Below are 17750 nucleotides of genomic sequence, written 5' to 3' on the forward strand. Positions count from 1 at the left end.
CAGAAGTCTGGATAATCACTAGACAGCACAGTATAATAGTTAATTTCTCTTTACAGCCAGGAAAGTCAGTTTGATGTAGGAGTTAAGGAAGCAGACTAGAAACTGAGAGTTAATGAGTTTTAGTTTTGCCTTAGGCACAAAGCCAGCAGGATGACTTTGGGCTAGTCACTTTCTCTCAAACCTAGGAAGGAGGCAATGACAAACTACTTCTGAAAAACTGTGCTAAGAAAACAGGGATTTGTCCAAAGCAGGAATTTATCCAAGCAAGCTCTGAAAATCAAATATGATAGAAAAGAAGGGGAAAAAATGGCTACCATAACTGATAAGTGAATCTAAGAATCACATCCACTTTTAACTTCAGCCATTTGCATTTCTGGAACATAAACCACAGCAGGTTTCAGCCAGAATATGTAGTACTTGACAATAAAATAGGTTTACCATTTTGAAGTAACATAATCAAGTTTACATAAATATGCTCATATGAGAGTAAATCTGCTTCAATATAAAGAGAATTTTATTGCCATATAAGATATGATCATTAAAATAGCTAAGATAATGCTTGTTAATTCTGCTAACGTTATTCTTTGATACGTTATCAGAATCACACACCTTGTTGGAGATAATTCTTAAAAGTGACTGAATTTCTTCAATATGCACATTCTTTCATCATAATGAGCTACACAATGAAACATATTTCTTGTTTAGGGCCATGATGTTTTGACATAATTGATTACAATCCAAAGAGTGTAAAGTGCATTTCAGCCTCTTGAAATTATTAAAGTCAAGCATAACTAACCCTATGTTGAATTGTGACCATTGTATCCCTACTGGGTGTTTTTCCATTTTAATTTTAGTTTATGACTTTACATAAGCCTTCTTTTTTGTGTCACTTTTTTCAATTTTCTTTTAAAAAAAAATGTATGGCTGCTTTTCACATTAATAAACTTGACAACACGTGAAGATTTCAGATGAACCACAAGAGGGAGACAAATACCAATGATCTCATAGCATTAGACCCATTCATGGTGACACTGCTATATTGTTCAGTGTACATATACATCACGTAGTGGAAAGTAAAGTCGTCACAAGAAAAATGTGAATTATTCACACAGAATTATTAGAAATGGCAAAAGTTGGTAAACTAGCATTTTCTAGAAAATTGATGTCAGATTTAAATAAGTTGTCAACCAAGGATGATTGTTGGAATTTAGCACACAATAAACACATTCAAAGCCACTGGGGAAATAAGCCAGTTAGTCAGCATTAATTACAAGTTTGAAATTAATTATACAAATACATTAGTTTCAAAATCCATCCATTTCTAAATGGTACAATTTATATTTGAATTCATACACATATAAATAAATTCATACCATAACATTCAGAAAACCTATGTTCTACATTCTTGAGCTTATATAGTTTGCAATTCATGCAATATGCATGAATTAAACTTTCTTAAATTGAACACAAGAGTTTTGGGTGCATAGTCCTCTCCTTCAACTAGTATCTGTAAGCACTATTGTCTGAAGAATTCAAGGATTCTGCAATGTGTAATGAAAATGTACTCAACGAAATAGCTGTTCATAGTATTTCCTGTAAGTGAAAATAAATTTTGACAGTTTCTTTTTTTGACAATCTAGTTTTCCTTGGCTCCCATTTCTACAAAAAAACACCCTTCATTAAAAAAAGAACCCCAAACTCCAGTTGTCTGAACCCAAACAACCTTTTATAACATTTATATATGTGATGGATACCTTACCATTTCTGACTATGTGATCCAAACCTCTTTAAGATTATGAATTTTGGGTTCTAAGGTATGTCTCTTCATGGCAATTATTCATATGATATTGGAGAGCATTGTCCCGAGAATCCACCTTCTCTTTCTTATTTATTTTTCACATTTCTGAACTGTCCATATCCCTCAAAGAGGGACTCTGGGTGATGTACAATAACAATAGCACTTAGACTTATATACCGCTTCACAGTGCTTTACAGAGTTAGTATATAGTCCCCAACAATCTGGGCCCTCATTTTTTCAACCTTGGAAGGATGGAAGGCTGAGCCAACCTTGAGCCAGTGAGAATTGAACTGCTGTCAGTTGGCAGAATTAGCCTGCAATACTGCATTTTAACCACTGCACCATGACCAATAAACATCAAAATATAAAAACAGTATATAAAAATTGAAATATTAAAAGTTAAAATTTTAGCATTAATTTAAAAAAAAGAAATTTAAGGAGGCAAGAGTAATTAAAAATTAGTTAGCAAGGTCCAAACCATAGATTTTTGTATATTTGTATGTAACGTAAGTTTAACTCTAGTTCTTCCTTGTCTTTCTTGGTTGTTGCTAGCTGTTTGAATTATTTTCTAGGTCAACGTGAGAAGCTAGCTGGGTCAATAAAGAGGCTAATTAGTTACAGAGGCTGAGTTACAATAGTTTCAACAATTTAAATAACCACTGAATAGCAGCAAAGAGATTCATTTGCTACCATCTAGTGGATATCTTGATTTCTGCACCACTTCATTACAAGGTAGCCCTCATTTATAAGTGATCACTTCCCACTTGTAAGCTTCTAGAGTTGCATAACTGAAGCAAAACTAAGATCTTTGCAAACAAACAAAAGTTAATGAAGGAATGGATTCAAGGTCCCATGTATAATCAAGGATCTTGAAATTCTGTCTTACTCAGGCTGTTCTTTTAACTCTCTACAACAGGAACGACTTTTCTAATCATTTAATGATTCTGTTCAGGTTTTTGTTTTTTAAAAAAATCTGCAGTACCTACTTTCTCTGTGTTTCATTGAAACCTCTGTTTAATTAAGTTATGTGAACAGTCAACCACAGATGCTCCTTTTTTCGAATGCAGACAATTTTTGTAGCCAAAAGGCCCAATGTGGTTAGAGTAGACTCTCTACCGCCTCCAAACTCTTTCCTCATTGTCAACGGAAACCTGTGTTCTTCCTGTACTGCACAGTAATTACAGTCCTTTCCAGTATTTAAAAAAGATATATTACATCAATAGGGGCTTATTAAAACTAATAAAACCATTTGAGTGTTATTTTAACTCTTTTCTTCAGCAATTGCAGGCAAGCAACCTGGTGCTTTCCCACTTGCTCAAATTCTTCATAAGCTTTACAGTTTATCTCTGTGATAAAATAAATGATTTGCCAAGTATGAAGTTGTTTCAGACAATACCTGTTTTTATTACTGATGTACTATTCAAACAACAGCGTGCGTGCACTCACACATACACAAACACACCATTTATATATAAAACAAAATTACTGTTCTATTCCATACAAAGTTTTGTAAAATCCAAAGCTGTCTTCACATGTCACAAATGAACCCCATTTATAAGGACTGCAAGGAATTTTGAAAATTCAGATTATCTCTGGTGCCATTTGTTCAGGTGCTCTTAATATGTATTTTTAATACAGCAGTTTCTGAGGAAATTTTCATCTTTCATGAAATCTCTAGCAAAATGATTTAGTCATTATGTATTTTTCCCCAAATTTCCTTTACTATTTCAGTACTAATGACATGTGATTTTCAGAATTAGAGGTTATTTAATTTCTGAAAATTGATAGAATTGATCATAATCATGATCTGAGCATTGTCCTAATGGTATAATGAAACTTGATGGCTATCATATTACTGACATGTAAAATGATATTCAAAATCATCAGTGACTGCGGTGGCCTATAGTTCCAGTAAACAAACTTTATCTAAATCTGAATACTTGGAAGAAACAGTAATATGGCAAATAATGGATTGGTTATTTGTATTGTTCTGTAAGCATACTGGGGCAACAGATGTTATATTTGTTGTAACACATTATTATATTCATATATAATAAAATGCAAATGTTTTCCAACAATTTTCAAACAAATGAAACCACACATTAAATTGGAAATCTTGGTGGAAGAAAAAAAAAGATGAGGCAAGGCAGGATGTAGGCTGCTGTTTTAAAAAATATCAAAGCTGGTATATATATATATGATGTTAAGCCAGAATTTAATAGAACAAATTCATACCTCAGCTAACCTGAGTTTGGTGCATTTACTCTTCCCTTCCTCTGATGAAATCATAAGCAGATTAAAAGCTTCATTTTGCTCTCAGTTAAACATCAGTTTAGCGTATTGTCCCAAACTGCTGGTCTCCAGGTGTTGTTGAAGGACAATTCCAGCATCCTGTAGCTCAGCAATATTTAAGACATACAGAATAGAATGGAATGGAATGGAATGGAATGGAATGGAATGGAATGGAATAGAATAGAATAGCTTTATTGGCCAAGTTTGGTTGGACACACAAGGAATTTATCTTGGTGCAAATACTCTCAGTGTACATAAAAGAAAAGATACATTCGTCAAGGATCATAAGGTACAACCCTTAATGATTGCCATAGGATATTTCTCTATCCCAAAGTAGAAGTAGTCCTTGGCTTACAACAGTTCATTTAGTGGCTGTTCAAAGTTACAACAACACTGAAAAATGTGACTTATAACAAGTTTTTCACACTTATGACCATTGCAGCATCCCTATGGTACCATGATCAAAATTGAAGTGCTTTGCAACAGACTCATATTTATGACAGTGCCCTGCAGTCATGTGATCACCTTTTGCAACCTTATGACGAGCAAAGACAATGGGGAAGCCAGACTCACTTAACAACCGTGTTAGTAACTGCAGTGATTCACTTAATCGTGGCAAGAAAGGTCATAAAATGGCAAAAATTTAAATATATTCTTATTATATTTTTGTAAGTTGCCTTGAGTTGATGTGGCAGCAATATAAATCTAAATAATTAAAATTCACTTCATAATTGTCACACTTAGCAACAGAAATTTTGGGCTCAATTGTGGCTTTAAGTCGAGGACTACTTTGTATAGGTTCTTGCAACCAGCAGTAGTCAAGGTTAACCATACTTTGTCTGAGTTTAGATGACACTGCTGAAATATGAGAAAGTATTTCTCCCTATTCTATGTCATAAAGGCATTTATTGGTGGACTTTTCTAGGCAATTCGTGGTGTTACCCTCCACAGCTTTCATAGATTATAACCATTTTCAGAAATGGGAGGCAGTATTCATAGAAACAGGAAATGAAAGGGACTGTTGTTGTTACTGTGTCTAACTCAAGTATTCATGTACATATGCAGAACGTAGGCAAGGGGAATGGCAAGTGGTGAAATATGTGTGAAAGGGAAGAGCTTATGTTATGAAGTCTATTCCACACTTGTCATTTTGGTCTCCTTGTGGCTAGTTGCAGATGCCAGTCCAGATGCCCCTAACGAGTGGACATATTCTGGAAAAGAGAGCACAAAATATAAAAGGTGAGGTCCACAATTGATGCAGTATTCGAGTATTGATGCAGTATTCTGACCAGTGCAGTATAGAATCAAATTATTATTCGATTAACTCTAATGTACTAAGAATTAGATTAAGTTGTAATTTCAGAGAAGAAAAAAGGACATAAGGAGCAATAATCAGTCTGACATCAACACTTGGGAAGATCTAGAAATGATTATCAATTATTTGAAAGCATCTTGAAAACAATGCATTATTTGAAAACAGCATGGATTTTGTCAATAAAATGTGTTGTCTGGCTCTGTTTATTTTCATTTTTGATCCCTTAGTTGATAGAGAAATGCTGTGGACATAATATACCTGGATTTCATATCTATTATGGATGACACGATCTTCATGTGGCTTGAAAACTAGACTCTAGAACAGGGGTGTCAAACTCAAGGCTTGGGGGCCGGATCTGGCCCATGGGGTGCTTAGATTTGGTCTGTGGGCCATCCTGGAAACAGCGAGTGACCAGCCTGTGGTGCTTCTGCCAACAAAAACAGAGCTTGGGAAGGTCATGTGTCATTCTCATGAGCTCCATTTTTGCTCCATTTTGCTAGAGCCCATCGCAGCCAAAAATGGAACTTGGGAGCCTGTTTTCACTGTCAGAATGCTCGGGCCACTACATCAGGGGTAGGATTCAAATTTTTAACAGCCAGTTCTGTGGGTGTGGCTTAGGTGGTGGGCGTGGATTAGTGGTCATGTGACTGGGTGGACATGGCTTGGTGGTCATGTTATTGGCTGGGTGTGGCCAACTCAATATCACTCACATTGAGGCACGCATCTCCTCGCCTGGCCTCTCATGACTGTGGGGATGATGCAACAGTCGTAAGTGTGAAAAATGGTCATAAGTCACTTTTTTCAGTGCCATTGTAACTTTGAATGGTCACTCCATACAAGCAAAGTACCAGCAAAGGAGTGGAAAATAACTCCAGAGACGTTCTAGAGACAGGAAGTCTAGTCCTGCCAAGAACGTAATAAGGGTTAATGGAGAGGCAGTTTCTGTAAGCAACACCAGAATGTTTCCTTCTTACCTTCCTTATGGGATTAGGCCAGTAATTTCTTCTAACAACATGTTCTCCAAACTGCTTAGCATGTTAACAACCGGTTCTATCGAATAGGTGCGAACCTGTAGAATCCCACCCCTGCACTACATCCATCCCCAGCATGTGTGACGTTGAGCCGGCCACACCCTCCAAGGTCAAACACAACCCTGATGTTGCCCTCAATGAAATTGAGTTTGACACCCCTACTCTAGAAGCAGTCATCAACAGTTGCTGATTTAATTGGAATGAGGGATCAAGCAGTATGCCACAAGATTTGGTACTGTGTTCAGTATTCTTAAACATTTTTTTTAGTGATTTGGATTTGGATGAAAGTGTAAAGGGAATATTTACCAAAGCTATAATAGACCAAATGCTGGATATAATAACATATTCCAGAAATAAAAGAAACAAAAGTAAAATGATATTAATAGGTTATAGAAATGAGTCAAAATAATAATACTGCAAAAAGGGGAACATTTTATCTAAAGTAAATGAAATGAGATACACTGGAAAAGGAAAAGCAGTAGCAGTTCATTGACAGGTGTGAAATACACTACCACAAATAAAATTCTACTTAAACTGATTTATTGCTATTCATGCCTATGCACAGAAATTTCTCTACGGTTCTGCCAGTACAAATCAAGGCGCCAGGGTATGGAATGATTTTACCATTTTAATTAAAAGTGCAGAAATGGAATAGGACTGATATTGTTGTTCTTAATTGACACTTCTTATTCATTATTATTCTAAGTCAGTGATTCTTAAACTGGGCATATATTGGGGGTAATTTGTAAGTTGTGAGTTGAAGTTCCAATTTGAGACAGCTGTATAAAACAACATTTATTTATTTATTTATTCAATTTGTCAATCGCTTACAAGATAATAGGTATAAGCATAAACACAGTAATGAATACATGAAATGGATACATATAAGAAAAATAAAAAGAACAATAGAACAGGGATGGTAGGCACGTTGGTGTGCTTATGCACGCCTCCTCTTAGGAAAGGGGTGAGATCAATAGTAGACAGTCTAAGGTTAAAGTTTTTGGGGTTTGTGTTTGTGTGTTGTTTTGTGGAGGTAATGACATTTATAAAGGGATGAGGTGGCTCAGTGGCTAAGATGCTGAGCTTGTTGATCAGAAAGGTAGGCAGTTCAGTGGTTTGAATCTCTAGCATCACATAACCGAGTGAGCTCCAGTTACTTTCCCAGCTTCTGCCAACCTAGCAGTTTGAAAGCATGTAAAAATGCAAGTAGAAAAATAGGCACCAGACTTTGGTGGGAAGGCTACAGCGTTCTGTGTGCCTTTGCATTTAGTCATGCCAGCCACGTGACATCTTTGGACAGGGCTGACTCTTTGGCTTTGTAACGGAGATGAACACCACCCCCTAGAGCCGAAAATGACTAGTATGTACTGTACGTGTAAGGGGAACCTTTACCTTTACCTAATGATATTTATAAGACTTGGAAAAGGGTCAAACAGTTTTAAAACCGCTGTTCTGGATCATGACAGAGTTGCCAAAGGTCATGTAAAAATGATACTATTGTCCTAAAGATGTTTGAATTGTCTGAGATGCCTCTGATACTTTTACACTATGCTTGATTGGATCAATAGGCTTGAATGGTGCCTGGTTGGAAAAAAAAGTAGCTTTGAAAAATAGTAATTCAAGGTGCAGAAATAAAGCACAACCTATTAGCAAGGCAGATGTTCACAGAACTGCAATTATCTGTAGCAATTCCACCAGGTAGCATCAGGACCAGAAGTGAGACAGTGCGCTATTTCCTTCATTCCATCTTAGGCCGGTCTAGGACTTCATCACTTGTAGCTACTTCCTCCAAGAGCTGTCTCAATTGACCATAATAGAAGTTTTTTTTTTTTAGTTTTCCTTTTCCCTCTTCTATCACACCCATTAAACTGTTAACTAAAACACTGTAAAGTGTAAACATTGTTGAACAATGAGTTATCTTGAGTGCAGTGGGAGAAAGCATATAAATCTACTCTGCTAGGAAGCAAATAGCTACTACACACATGAACTGTCATGTGTGATCTAACAAATAATGATAGAATGGGCTTTGTGTTCCCTGGGCACTTTAAAAATTCCGAGATGCTCAAAGGTGGAAAGTTCATTTGAGCAGCTTCCCCCAAACTTTATTTCATAGCATTTCATGGTAATCTAGCATTTTTTTTCCTGGTGTGTGTGTGTGTGTTATGCATGAATAGGAACATGTGAAGAATTTCAGATTTATTGGAATAACCCTTGGAATATTATTAGTTCATCTAATAGCTTCAAATATTGAGCTATTTTGCAATGGGACCTCCATGTATAAGCTTCAGCATAGTTACCTTCTTTATGTCCTGTATAGAAAAGTGTCTATATTCTTTTCTGTTGGATCTATGTCATCCCTCAAGTTGATCCCTAAGTTAACATTCCTTTTCCCTCTGCACAGATTCAAAAAATAATACATTGTTAGCGTTTTTGTTATGTCACGGAGCACTTCAAAATTCCTTGTTTTGGAATTTTGATAAGTCTGCATTTTAGCATGTTTTCATACTCATGATGGCATATTCTTATCTTCTCCCAGGATCTCAAGAGATAAAAGGCAGGATGTCCCAATAATTTCCAGTATGATTGCACAGGCCATCTATTCAAGCACGAGGCCATGATATATTGATTTTTTTAAAAAATGGCATTCACTGCTAGAATGGCATTTCCATGTCCATAGATGCAAGGTGTCGGGTTCAGCACTCTGGCCAGTTTCCAGCGCCTGACAAACTTTATGGCAGTCTTTCGGCTGTCTTCCAGAGTCCATCAGATATACTAGTGTATTCCCCCCAACACAGCACTCTAATGGCCACAGTGCAATGACTGTGATGGCGTTCTTCTGATGCTCTTTGGGAACAGCTCATCGCAGCCGGGTGAAGGCAATGCCTCCATGCCTTCTTCTTGCATGGGAGGGCATGGGCAGTTCAATCCGCTGTTGCATAGGGCCACTGGATTGTTTTTCACTTGATGTTTCCCTCTTGCTGCAGATACTGCACTGGACCGGGGGGGGGGATATAGGATGGGATGTAACCAGATGGAGGGGTGGTCTACACGGGTAGGATTAAGGAGAAGAGCTGACAATAGGCATAATTAAGGCACTGGGCAGGGGCGTAGAGTAGTAGTTAATGGGCGGATATTAGGTTAGTTGGGAGGGGTAAACAGCAATATAAATAGCATTGAGAAGCAATTGCTCTCAATGCTGACTTTGCACGGAGTGCCGTTGTTGTTGCTAATCGTGATTGGAGGAACTGCAATAAACTCTAACTTCACACATCTTTATTTGTGAGTAACGTGGTTTGTTGTGGAGAGTATCCAGTCCCCGACAGAAGGTAACACAAGGCCACTGACACAAGGATGCATGAAAATGGCTTGTGGTTGGAAACCTCGTTATGGTGTCAGATGTACCTCCATCTTTCTATATGTGTCTAAGAAAATGATCTCAAAGAATTTCAATATTCTTTTACCAATTCGCACAAGGCGAAATTGCAAATTGAACATTAATTTTAGCAAAGTGGGGATTAACAAATACATTAAACATATTTGACAAAATATGTCAAATATAATATAAAGAGTATGAAAATGTCCCAGAAAAGAAAAAAAAGATATCCACCCCTGCCCCAATCGTAAGTGTAAACCTAAAACATTAAAAAAAAAAAAAGAGGAGTACCTTTTGGAAATTTCTAAAAGAATTAGAAGTTGACCCAAACATTAAAGGATGCACAAAGGAAACTAGAGTGCCAAAACAACTGGAGCCAACCCTGCCAGCCATGCTGAATGAATTTGAAAGATACGAATAAGCCAATTAAACTTTTTAAAGAACTGTGGAAAATAGTACTTATTCAGTTCAGCAACCCCCACCCCATGCATTACTGCTATTCTGCTTCCTTAAAAAGGAAAATGGAAATGTTTGGAGCAATGGCATAAAGGGCTGGTGTACAAAAAATTCTACAGAAGTATTATTCTCATGTCAAAAGCTTGAGAGGAAAACCATTGATTTTATGTCAGGATGAGAACAGTCCAAGCCATTAATAAATCAAAATAGCTTAAATGTAATGTCGTATCTAATGCTACACTTGTACATTCACTTACCCGGAAGTAAGTCCGACAAACTTGATGGGATTTGCTTCTGTGTGTCAGTCCACATCTATAACATGACTATCAAAAACAGTTTTCACACAGATGTAGCAAAATATCACTATAGATAGATAATAGAACATCTAGAGATCTTTTCTTTCTTATGCTTGAAGTCTGCAGCATCACACTTAAAGGTCAACTGATTGTCAAAAGCATGTATTCCATTTTAGATTCTCCATGGATCTGCTCATGTGTAAAAACATCAAGTTCCCACCAAGATTTTTAATGCAGAATGAAGGAAGAAATGGAAATTCCCACAATGAAGGAATGGATTGTAAAGATGTCAGAACTGGCAAAAAAGATCTGTATGGTCAGAAATAAAACAACAAATACTTTTATAAATGACTAAGAAATTTCTATGCATTTTTTTCTCAAAAAGGGAAAAAATGAAGTGAGGGTTTATGTTTTTGATGATTGAAAAAGGACTAAATAAGGGGCTGAAGAGATTCTTGTAATGCCAAGAAAGGGAAGGGATAATGAATTTGTTTATAACTATTTAAAAGAAGGTCAGACATCACATATATACAAACAAAAATACCAGGTTTCCCAAGTCCATCATCTCCTTTGGAAGAGCTAGGTGCTGGATAGTAGTCTTGCAGAAAGTATACCATAGATCAAAGGTTTATATATGATCAACTAATTAAAATGGCGATTTGATCTTAGCCAGTGTTCATGTATTGAAAGGTGCTTAACTCTTCCTTATAGCATATAGTTATTATTCAGAGCCTTATGCATGATACACACAAGAATTCCTGAGTAAGCAAATCTATCTCAATAGACAGATTCTAGTCCATTAAAACTTGAGCTAGAGTTAATGTATTAGCATTTAAGATACACTGGGCTCTTCTGTGTTGTGTGATGATGGAAGTTCTCCTGTGTATTTTGAAACAAAGAGCAATTCTGTAAATGCATCCACTTTGTGTGTTCTTAATCCTCCATTACAGAGAAGAAAGTATGCTTTGTAAGCAAAGGAACTCCATGTGTGCCCAGATACTCCCATAACCATAGAAGTGGTGCAAATACATCTGCTGGAAGCATATTCCACAATATTTTCATCGGTGAGAAATGGCAGGACAGAGTGATACCTTTGTATGACCCACAAAAGAATGTGACGCCTTGGATTCTACTTTTTTATGTTTTATTATAAAGAAAGGTAAGATAAGCCTTGTGAGTCAAAATGTGCAGGTACTGTATAAACAGCAACACAAAGAAAATAAAAAATAATTAAAAAAACATGGAAAACGCACTTTTCATAAACTGTAATTCTGCTTTCTATTTTTTTCATAAATAGACAAAAATCCTTGTCAGCAATTTTAAATAGATGGACATATGGCTGAAAAAAATATAATAATGCCATATAACATGGATATAAATTGTCCATTTCTTGCTGTACAAATAATAGAAACAAGTTTGGCAGGGTTTTTTTTTCATTTGTTTTTTTATACATATCTCCATTCTATGTATAACTAAAAAAATGTGCTACAATTAATATAAAATGCTTTTACTATAAAGTAAACTACTATTTCTTCCACAAAAGAATTTTAAAGATGTCTTTAGCACACTTCTAAAACATTTAAGTAAGCTACTTACAACTATCCAACAAATCATATTTTTCATGGTCTTTTTTCACATTGTTTCCTTCTCATATTTGCACTTTTGCTTCCCAGCTATTCTTGTCCACCCATCTTCCAAACAATAGTTTTATTTTTATTTTGAATTTTTATTCTTTGCCAGACATTCAAGGCCTTTTGCATGTACAATATTCACACAGACTTCACATTTGTCTTGCACAAAGTTTAGTGCCTTTTAGCAAGTCATCAAAAGAGCGTCTCCTCCAGCTGAGCCAAGCCTAATGCCATTGAGTGCTGTGCCATAGTCTGTGCTGAATCTAAAAAGCAGTTCGCTAGGAAAATGGTCCTTAGCTAAGCTGGTAGTAAGCAAGAAAGTTGCGTGCAGGGTGGGGTGAACCTTTGAAAATTTTGCTCTTTTATGATCTATGTATGGTTGGCTTCCAGATACAGTAGACTTCTGAGAAGAAAGAGAAAGGAAGGAAGGATGAAGAAAAGAGAGAGAGAGAAAAAAACAAAGGACAGACTGCTCTCAGAATCAAGATATGAAGCCATGCTCTCTTTTCCATGTGACTTGCTTGATGCCCACCTGGGTAGCCTGTGTCACAGACTCACTTAAGTGTCCTTCCTTTTCACCTTTGCAGAATGGAGATGGCAGGGCTTAAGTGAGGTAGAGTGACTTGTCCCTTGGAAGCATGCTGTAAGAAGAAGAAAAAAAGAAAGAGAGGATGTGAGATTGTGACAGGCTGCTCAAAAAAAAAAAAAAAACAGCACAGCAACCATGAGACTAGCAGGTACCCATGTGTTGTACCTCTGCATTGTGAGGTCCATATTGTAAAAGACAGCAGGAAAATTAAAAATCAACAACTTGTCCGCTCTGCTTGAAATTCACCCATACCCAGGGGTGGGATTCTACCAGTTCGCATCTATTCGCTAGAACTGGTTGTTAACATTTTAAGCAGTTTGGAGAACCCATTGTTGGAAGAAATTACTGGCCTAATCCTGTAAGGAAGGCAGGAAGGAAACATTCTGGTGTTGCTTACAGAAACTGCCTCTCCATTAACCCTTATTACATTCTTGGCAGGACTAGACTTCCTGTCTCAGGAACTTCTCTAAAGGTTTTTTTCCCTTCCTTTGCTGGTACTTTGCTTGTGTGGAGTGACCATTCAAAGTTACAATGGCACTGAAAAAAGTGACTTATGACCATTTTTCACATTTACGACTGTTGCAGCATTCCCACAGTCATGAGAGGCCAGGCAAGGAGATGCGTGCCTCGATGTGAGTGATATTGAGTTGGCCACGCTCAGCCAGCAACATGACCACCAAGCCACACCCACCAACTAAGCCACACCCACAGAACCAGTAGTTAAAAATTTTGAATCCCACCCTGCCCATACCCACATATATACTGTACATCCTGATAATAAGCAAGCCGGGGCTCTTCATAGCTTATTGTACTGCCCCTAAATATTAGGCAGGGGCATTATAGAGACAATCTCATAAGGAACAAGTACAACAACTGCGTACAGATAAGACTAGCTCACTTGTCTATCTGGAGGCAGTTGACTCAGTTGGGAGCACCAAAACGAAAAAAAACATCAAATCCCTGTGTGCTTTTCAGATGTTACAGCACTGATGCTGCTCATTACCACACATATAAGACCAAATATAGTTCCATTGTTAATCATAGCTGGGCATGGGCCATGGCTGGGAATGAACTGCATAGCTGGCTACCCAAATAAAAGCCAGACTTCACCTTTGGAGCCATAGTTCAGGACCGTGGAGGATATGGCTTCTGTTCCAATGGCCAACTGGCACTCCAGATATCAAAGCATTTGCAGCTCTTTTGTTTAGAAGCCTGTTAGGCCAACCAGAGCACACAAGCGGCATGCCTGATATATTGCCATCTCTTTGCAAACTGTTAACCAGGCTTTGTTGTTTTTGATTTGTTTCACAACAGGCCTTTACCTACCAACTAACTGGAAATACAATTCTAGGTAGTGCCTCATTGTTTGGGTGTTAATCCTCAGAAATGCCAGCCCACAGATACCAGATCAGTGCTAGAGTACATAGTTTACATGCATAAGGTTCTGAATTCTTCACAGAGTGGGAGGAATCTGTAAACTTGGGGAGTTGCTGTCAATCAAACAGTCAATATAGAACTAAATGGAATGATTTGAAATGGTCAAGTCTTACATCCCATCCATAATAAAATATTGCTTTCATTCTCTAGAGTCTGGCAGTAACTATTCTTACAGCTGACATCACTGGGCCAGCTAATGGTCATATGCAAACTGTGGATGTGCACTTTTAACTACTATACTGTATTATGTTGCATAATCTATCTAGATAATTCACTGTTGTTTTACTTAACTGAGATTGGCATTGTGCTGCAACTTTAGGGAAAAAATTAATATGGTGATTATACTTTTAAATCCATTCTAAACCTGAGACTCTGATGGACTGCTATATTTCCTACTCATGTGGTGAAGTGATACAGCTTAGTAACATAAGGGGCCATTTAGGCCACAGCATTTAGCTCCCTGCTCAGTGTGGAAGTGTGTGTAAAAGCACTCCAACCTTTGCTGGAATACATCCAGTGAAGATGATCACCACTCTTGGAAATGTGCTCTTCCATTCCTAATACTCAGTAGATGCTGCCTTAATTTGAAATCATTATTTTGTTTTCTGCATCCCAGGACAGTAAGAACAGATCTTAAGTTTTGCTTTCCACTCCATCTGGCACATGTTATCGTATCCTCCCTCAACTGTTCTTTTTCAAGGCTACCTTCCTCTGCCACTTTGTAGGAGACGTCTTCTACATTGCTCGGATCCTCCTCCCTCTTCTTTGCCTCTATTCAGCGCAAATCCTTCCTAAAGCATGGTGCTCAGCCTTGGATTGCTGTACTCAAGATAGTGTCTGACCTGACTAATATAGATAAGAATGATTTGGGAAATACAGTTGTATTAGTTCAGACCAAAATTGGCTTCCTTATTTGCAGCATTTTGCTGTTCCTTTTAGTGATAATTATGAAAAGTTACAGTGAAAAATCCATTAATCTCTGCCCCTCTTTCCCCATTTCTGTTTGGTATGCTTAGCAGTGTTATCTCAGTTTGCCTGACATTTGTAAGAGCAACAATTTTCTCATCCTTCTGTCAACTTCCACAGGTTGTAGCAGCAAAAAGTTCTGCCTTCTTAGAAATCTTGACTAAGACAAAGACTAATTCTGATTATTCTTTTAATAAAAAAAGGTGATGAATGGCTCCACCATTTTGATCTGAATATATTTTATACTTGCTGAATGCTAACAGGATTTGCTTATAGTACAGGCTTGTAAAAATACACTGCTGCAAATAGATTTCTGAAATCTATTTTCACACTTAAACACACACACACAAGTGATGGAAATACTAATCTAATTCTAAATGTTAGTTAAGATTTCTGCAAAATCAGCTAAATCCTGGAAAGCCTTACCAAATTTAAACCTATAACTGGTTCCCCCATCTAAGAGCTTCACGGAAGAATTTCAGCTAATAAAACTGTGCAACTTCCAAGTTATCTAGCCCTCACCCCCTCAACCCATTCACAATTTTCCAGATAAAAATATGCCTTTCGTTGCCCCCATTAGAAATTAAGAAAAAAAGAACTATTCATAATGAGAATCCATGCTGAACCTTATTATTGTATATTTTCATGACAGGTATGCCTTACTCACATACAAAGCAGGCTATAATCTTGTGTTTTAGATAGAATAAAACATATATAATATAGTACATGTGGCAATGCTCATTATTCTCACTCAATACTCAATATTTCACCACCAATGTTCAAGACTTTTCTCCAGAACTAAATTTTTATGCTGGAAGTAGACGATAGAGAGCATAGTAACTACAGAGAGGTAAAAGATAAAAGAGGTTGCCTCATCTGTATATCCTTTCTCCATTAAAAAACTGGTTGGCTCTACTCTTTTTTAATGTGCCCATAGCAGGTCCATACTTAAGTGAATACATCCAAGATCAATATGAATTTCAGCCCTCTGTTGTGTAATGAAAATATACTAAAGCACCTGTTTGTCAAAGGTATTGGCAATCTACAGTATCTGCTATCTCATAATTCATTTATCTGTCCTTTTTACAGTCTGCACTTAGCATGTTCTATCTTCCTATCCTTAGCACAGAATTAATATGAACATGAATAGTATGGTTCTCCAGTACTAGAGCTTCATTAATTTTACAAACTGCTCTCTCAAACACATTATCATTATAAATAATTGAATTTCAACTAAGTGCATTTCCCATGTTTTATAGTTCTTCCCCCCCTCCCTTTTAAAGCTATTTCTTCACTTAGTCAAGTGATTTGGAAGATTATATAATTTTGACTGCATCTTCTAGTCTCCAACATGAATTAGTGTGGTCTGTTTTTGTTTGGACAATCTGACTGCATGCAATTCAACAATATGTGTGATATGCTTAATAGCCTTAATGATTCAGACTATTTATTCTAGAGAGCTCTCATGAGTTCTCTCTATCCAAATATCAGCCCTCCAAGGTAGGCTAGATCAAGAAAAAGATTCAGCAGAGATTATAGGAACACCATTTACTGTTGTAGGGTAGAATAATAGAATATTGAAAACCTGTTATGAGTTTCTTCTACCCCATTGTATATCAAAGATGATCATGATGGCATTAGTTTGAGTTTATTTCTCACACATTTCTCTCTCTCAGGACTTTTTTGAAATTCCACCTCCATTCCCAAAACCAGGTTTATAATTCTTTACATAAAGAGTTTAAGAAATACAGCTTAAGTTGCAAAATTGTATTAAGATACAATATCCAGCCAGTGAATCTTGAATATTGGCAAGAGGCATAATTTAATTTAAAATGAAGAACATAGCAGTAGCTTTAACTGGAGAAAAGCAGTCATATATTTTATTCCAGTAAACAACATCTTAGCAAAACAACAATTCATAGTGTATCCCAATTCAGATTTTTCTGAGGGCTTTAGACTACTAGAAGTCTGGTGAGAACAAGCCAGCAAATAGAAGCTACTTCATGTTGCAAAGAATGACATCAAGCATCATCACAGCACATACATTCAGAAGATTCTGCAAAAAAAAAAAGTTGCCCCATCTTTCAGGGCTAAAATGCTTCTTGTTAGGCTGGCAAAATCCAGACAGTTTCATAAGTCTTGGCTATTTCAGTTTCCAACAGACACAGATTTGCCCACATTTGTGGAGCAGCACACATTAAATGGGGCAAGGCTTTAACAGCATAATTGCTGTCACCATCTTTAGTTTTTGTCCTCATGCTGAAACCAGTTGCCTAGAATAGCCTACTACTGCATTAAGTAACTCTTTCCATTTTGTAAATTAATCCATCTTTCTATTTGTTCCCTCTCGTTAGTCTGTCCCTCAGTCTTCATCAGGGAAATCATCCTGTCTTAGATATATTACTAGGTAGAGGTAAGGGTTTCCCATGTCCAATTGTATATGACTCTAGGGAGTGGTGATCATCTCCATTTCTTAATTCAAGGGAGCCATCATTGTCTGAAGATATTTCCATGGTCATCTGGCCAATGTGACTATATGCCGAGGTGCACAGAATGCTTTTACCTT

The 17750-nt window shown here is 37.0% G+C and overlaps 1 protein-coding gene across 4 annotated transcripts in view; it reads right to left on the bottom strand.

Annotated features, from left to right (window-relative positions):
- Positions 1 to 11710: 11710 nt before the first annotated feature.
- The window catches only part of TOX2 (TOX high mobility group box family member 2), a 243660-nt gene continuing 237620 nt past the window's right edge, over positions 11711 to 17750 (bottom strand). For all 4 annotated transcript variants that reach the window (XM_026697646.2, XM_087929168.1, XM_026697649.2 and 1 more), the window contains one exon: positions 11711 to 12833. In XM_026697646.2, the coding sequence (XP_026553431.1) occupies positions 12797 to 12833 (37 nt within the window). In that variant the 3' untranslated portion in view covers positions 11711 to 12796. The remainder of the gene's footprint in view (positions 12834 to 17750) is intronic.

Source organism: Pseudonaja textilis, chromosome 3 (assembly GCF_049901715.1).
Source record: "Pseudonaja textilis isolate UNSWEBS1 chromosome 3, rPseTex1.2, whole genome shotgun sequence".
Lineage (NCBI taxonomy): Eukaryota > Metazoa > Chordata > Lepidosauria > Squamata > Elapidae > Pseudonaja > Pseudonaja textilis.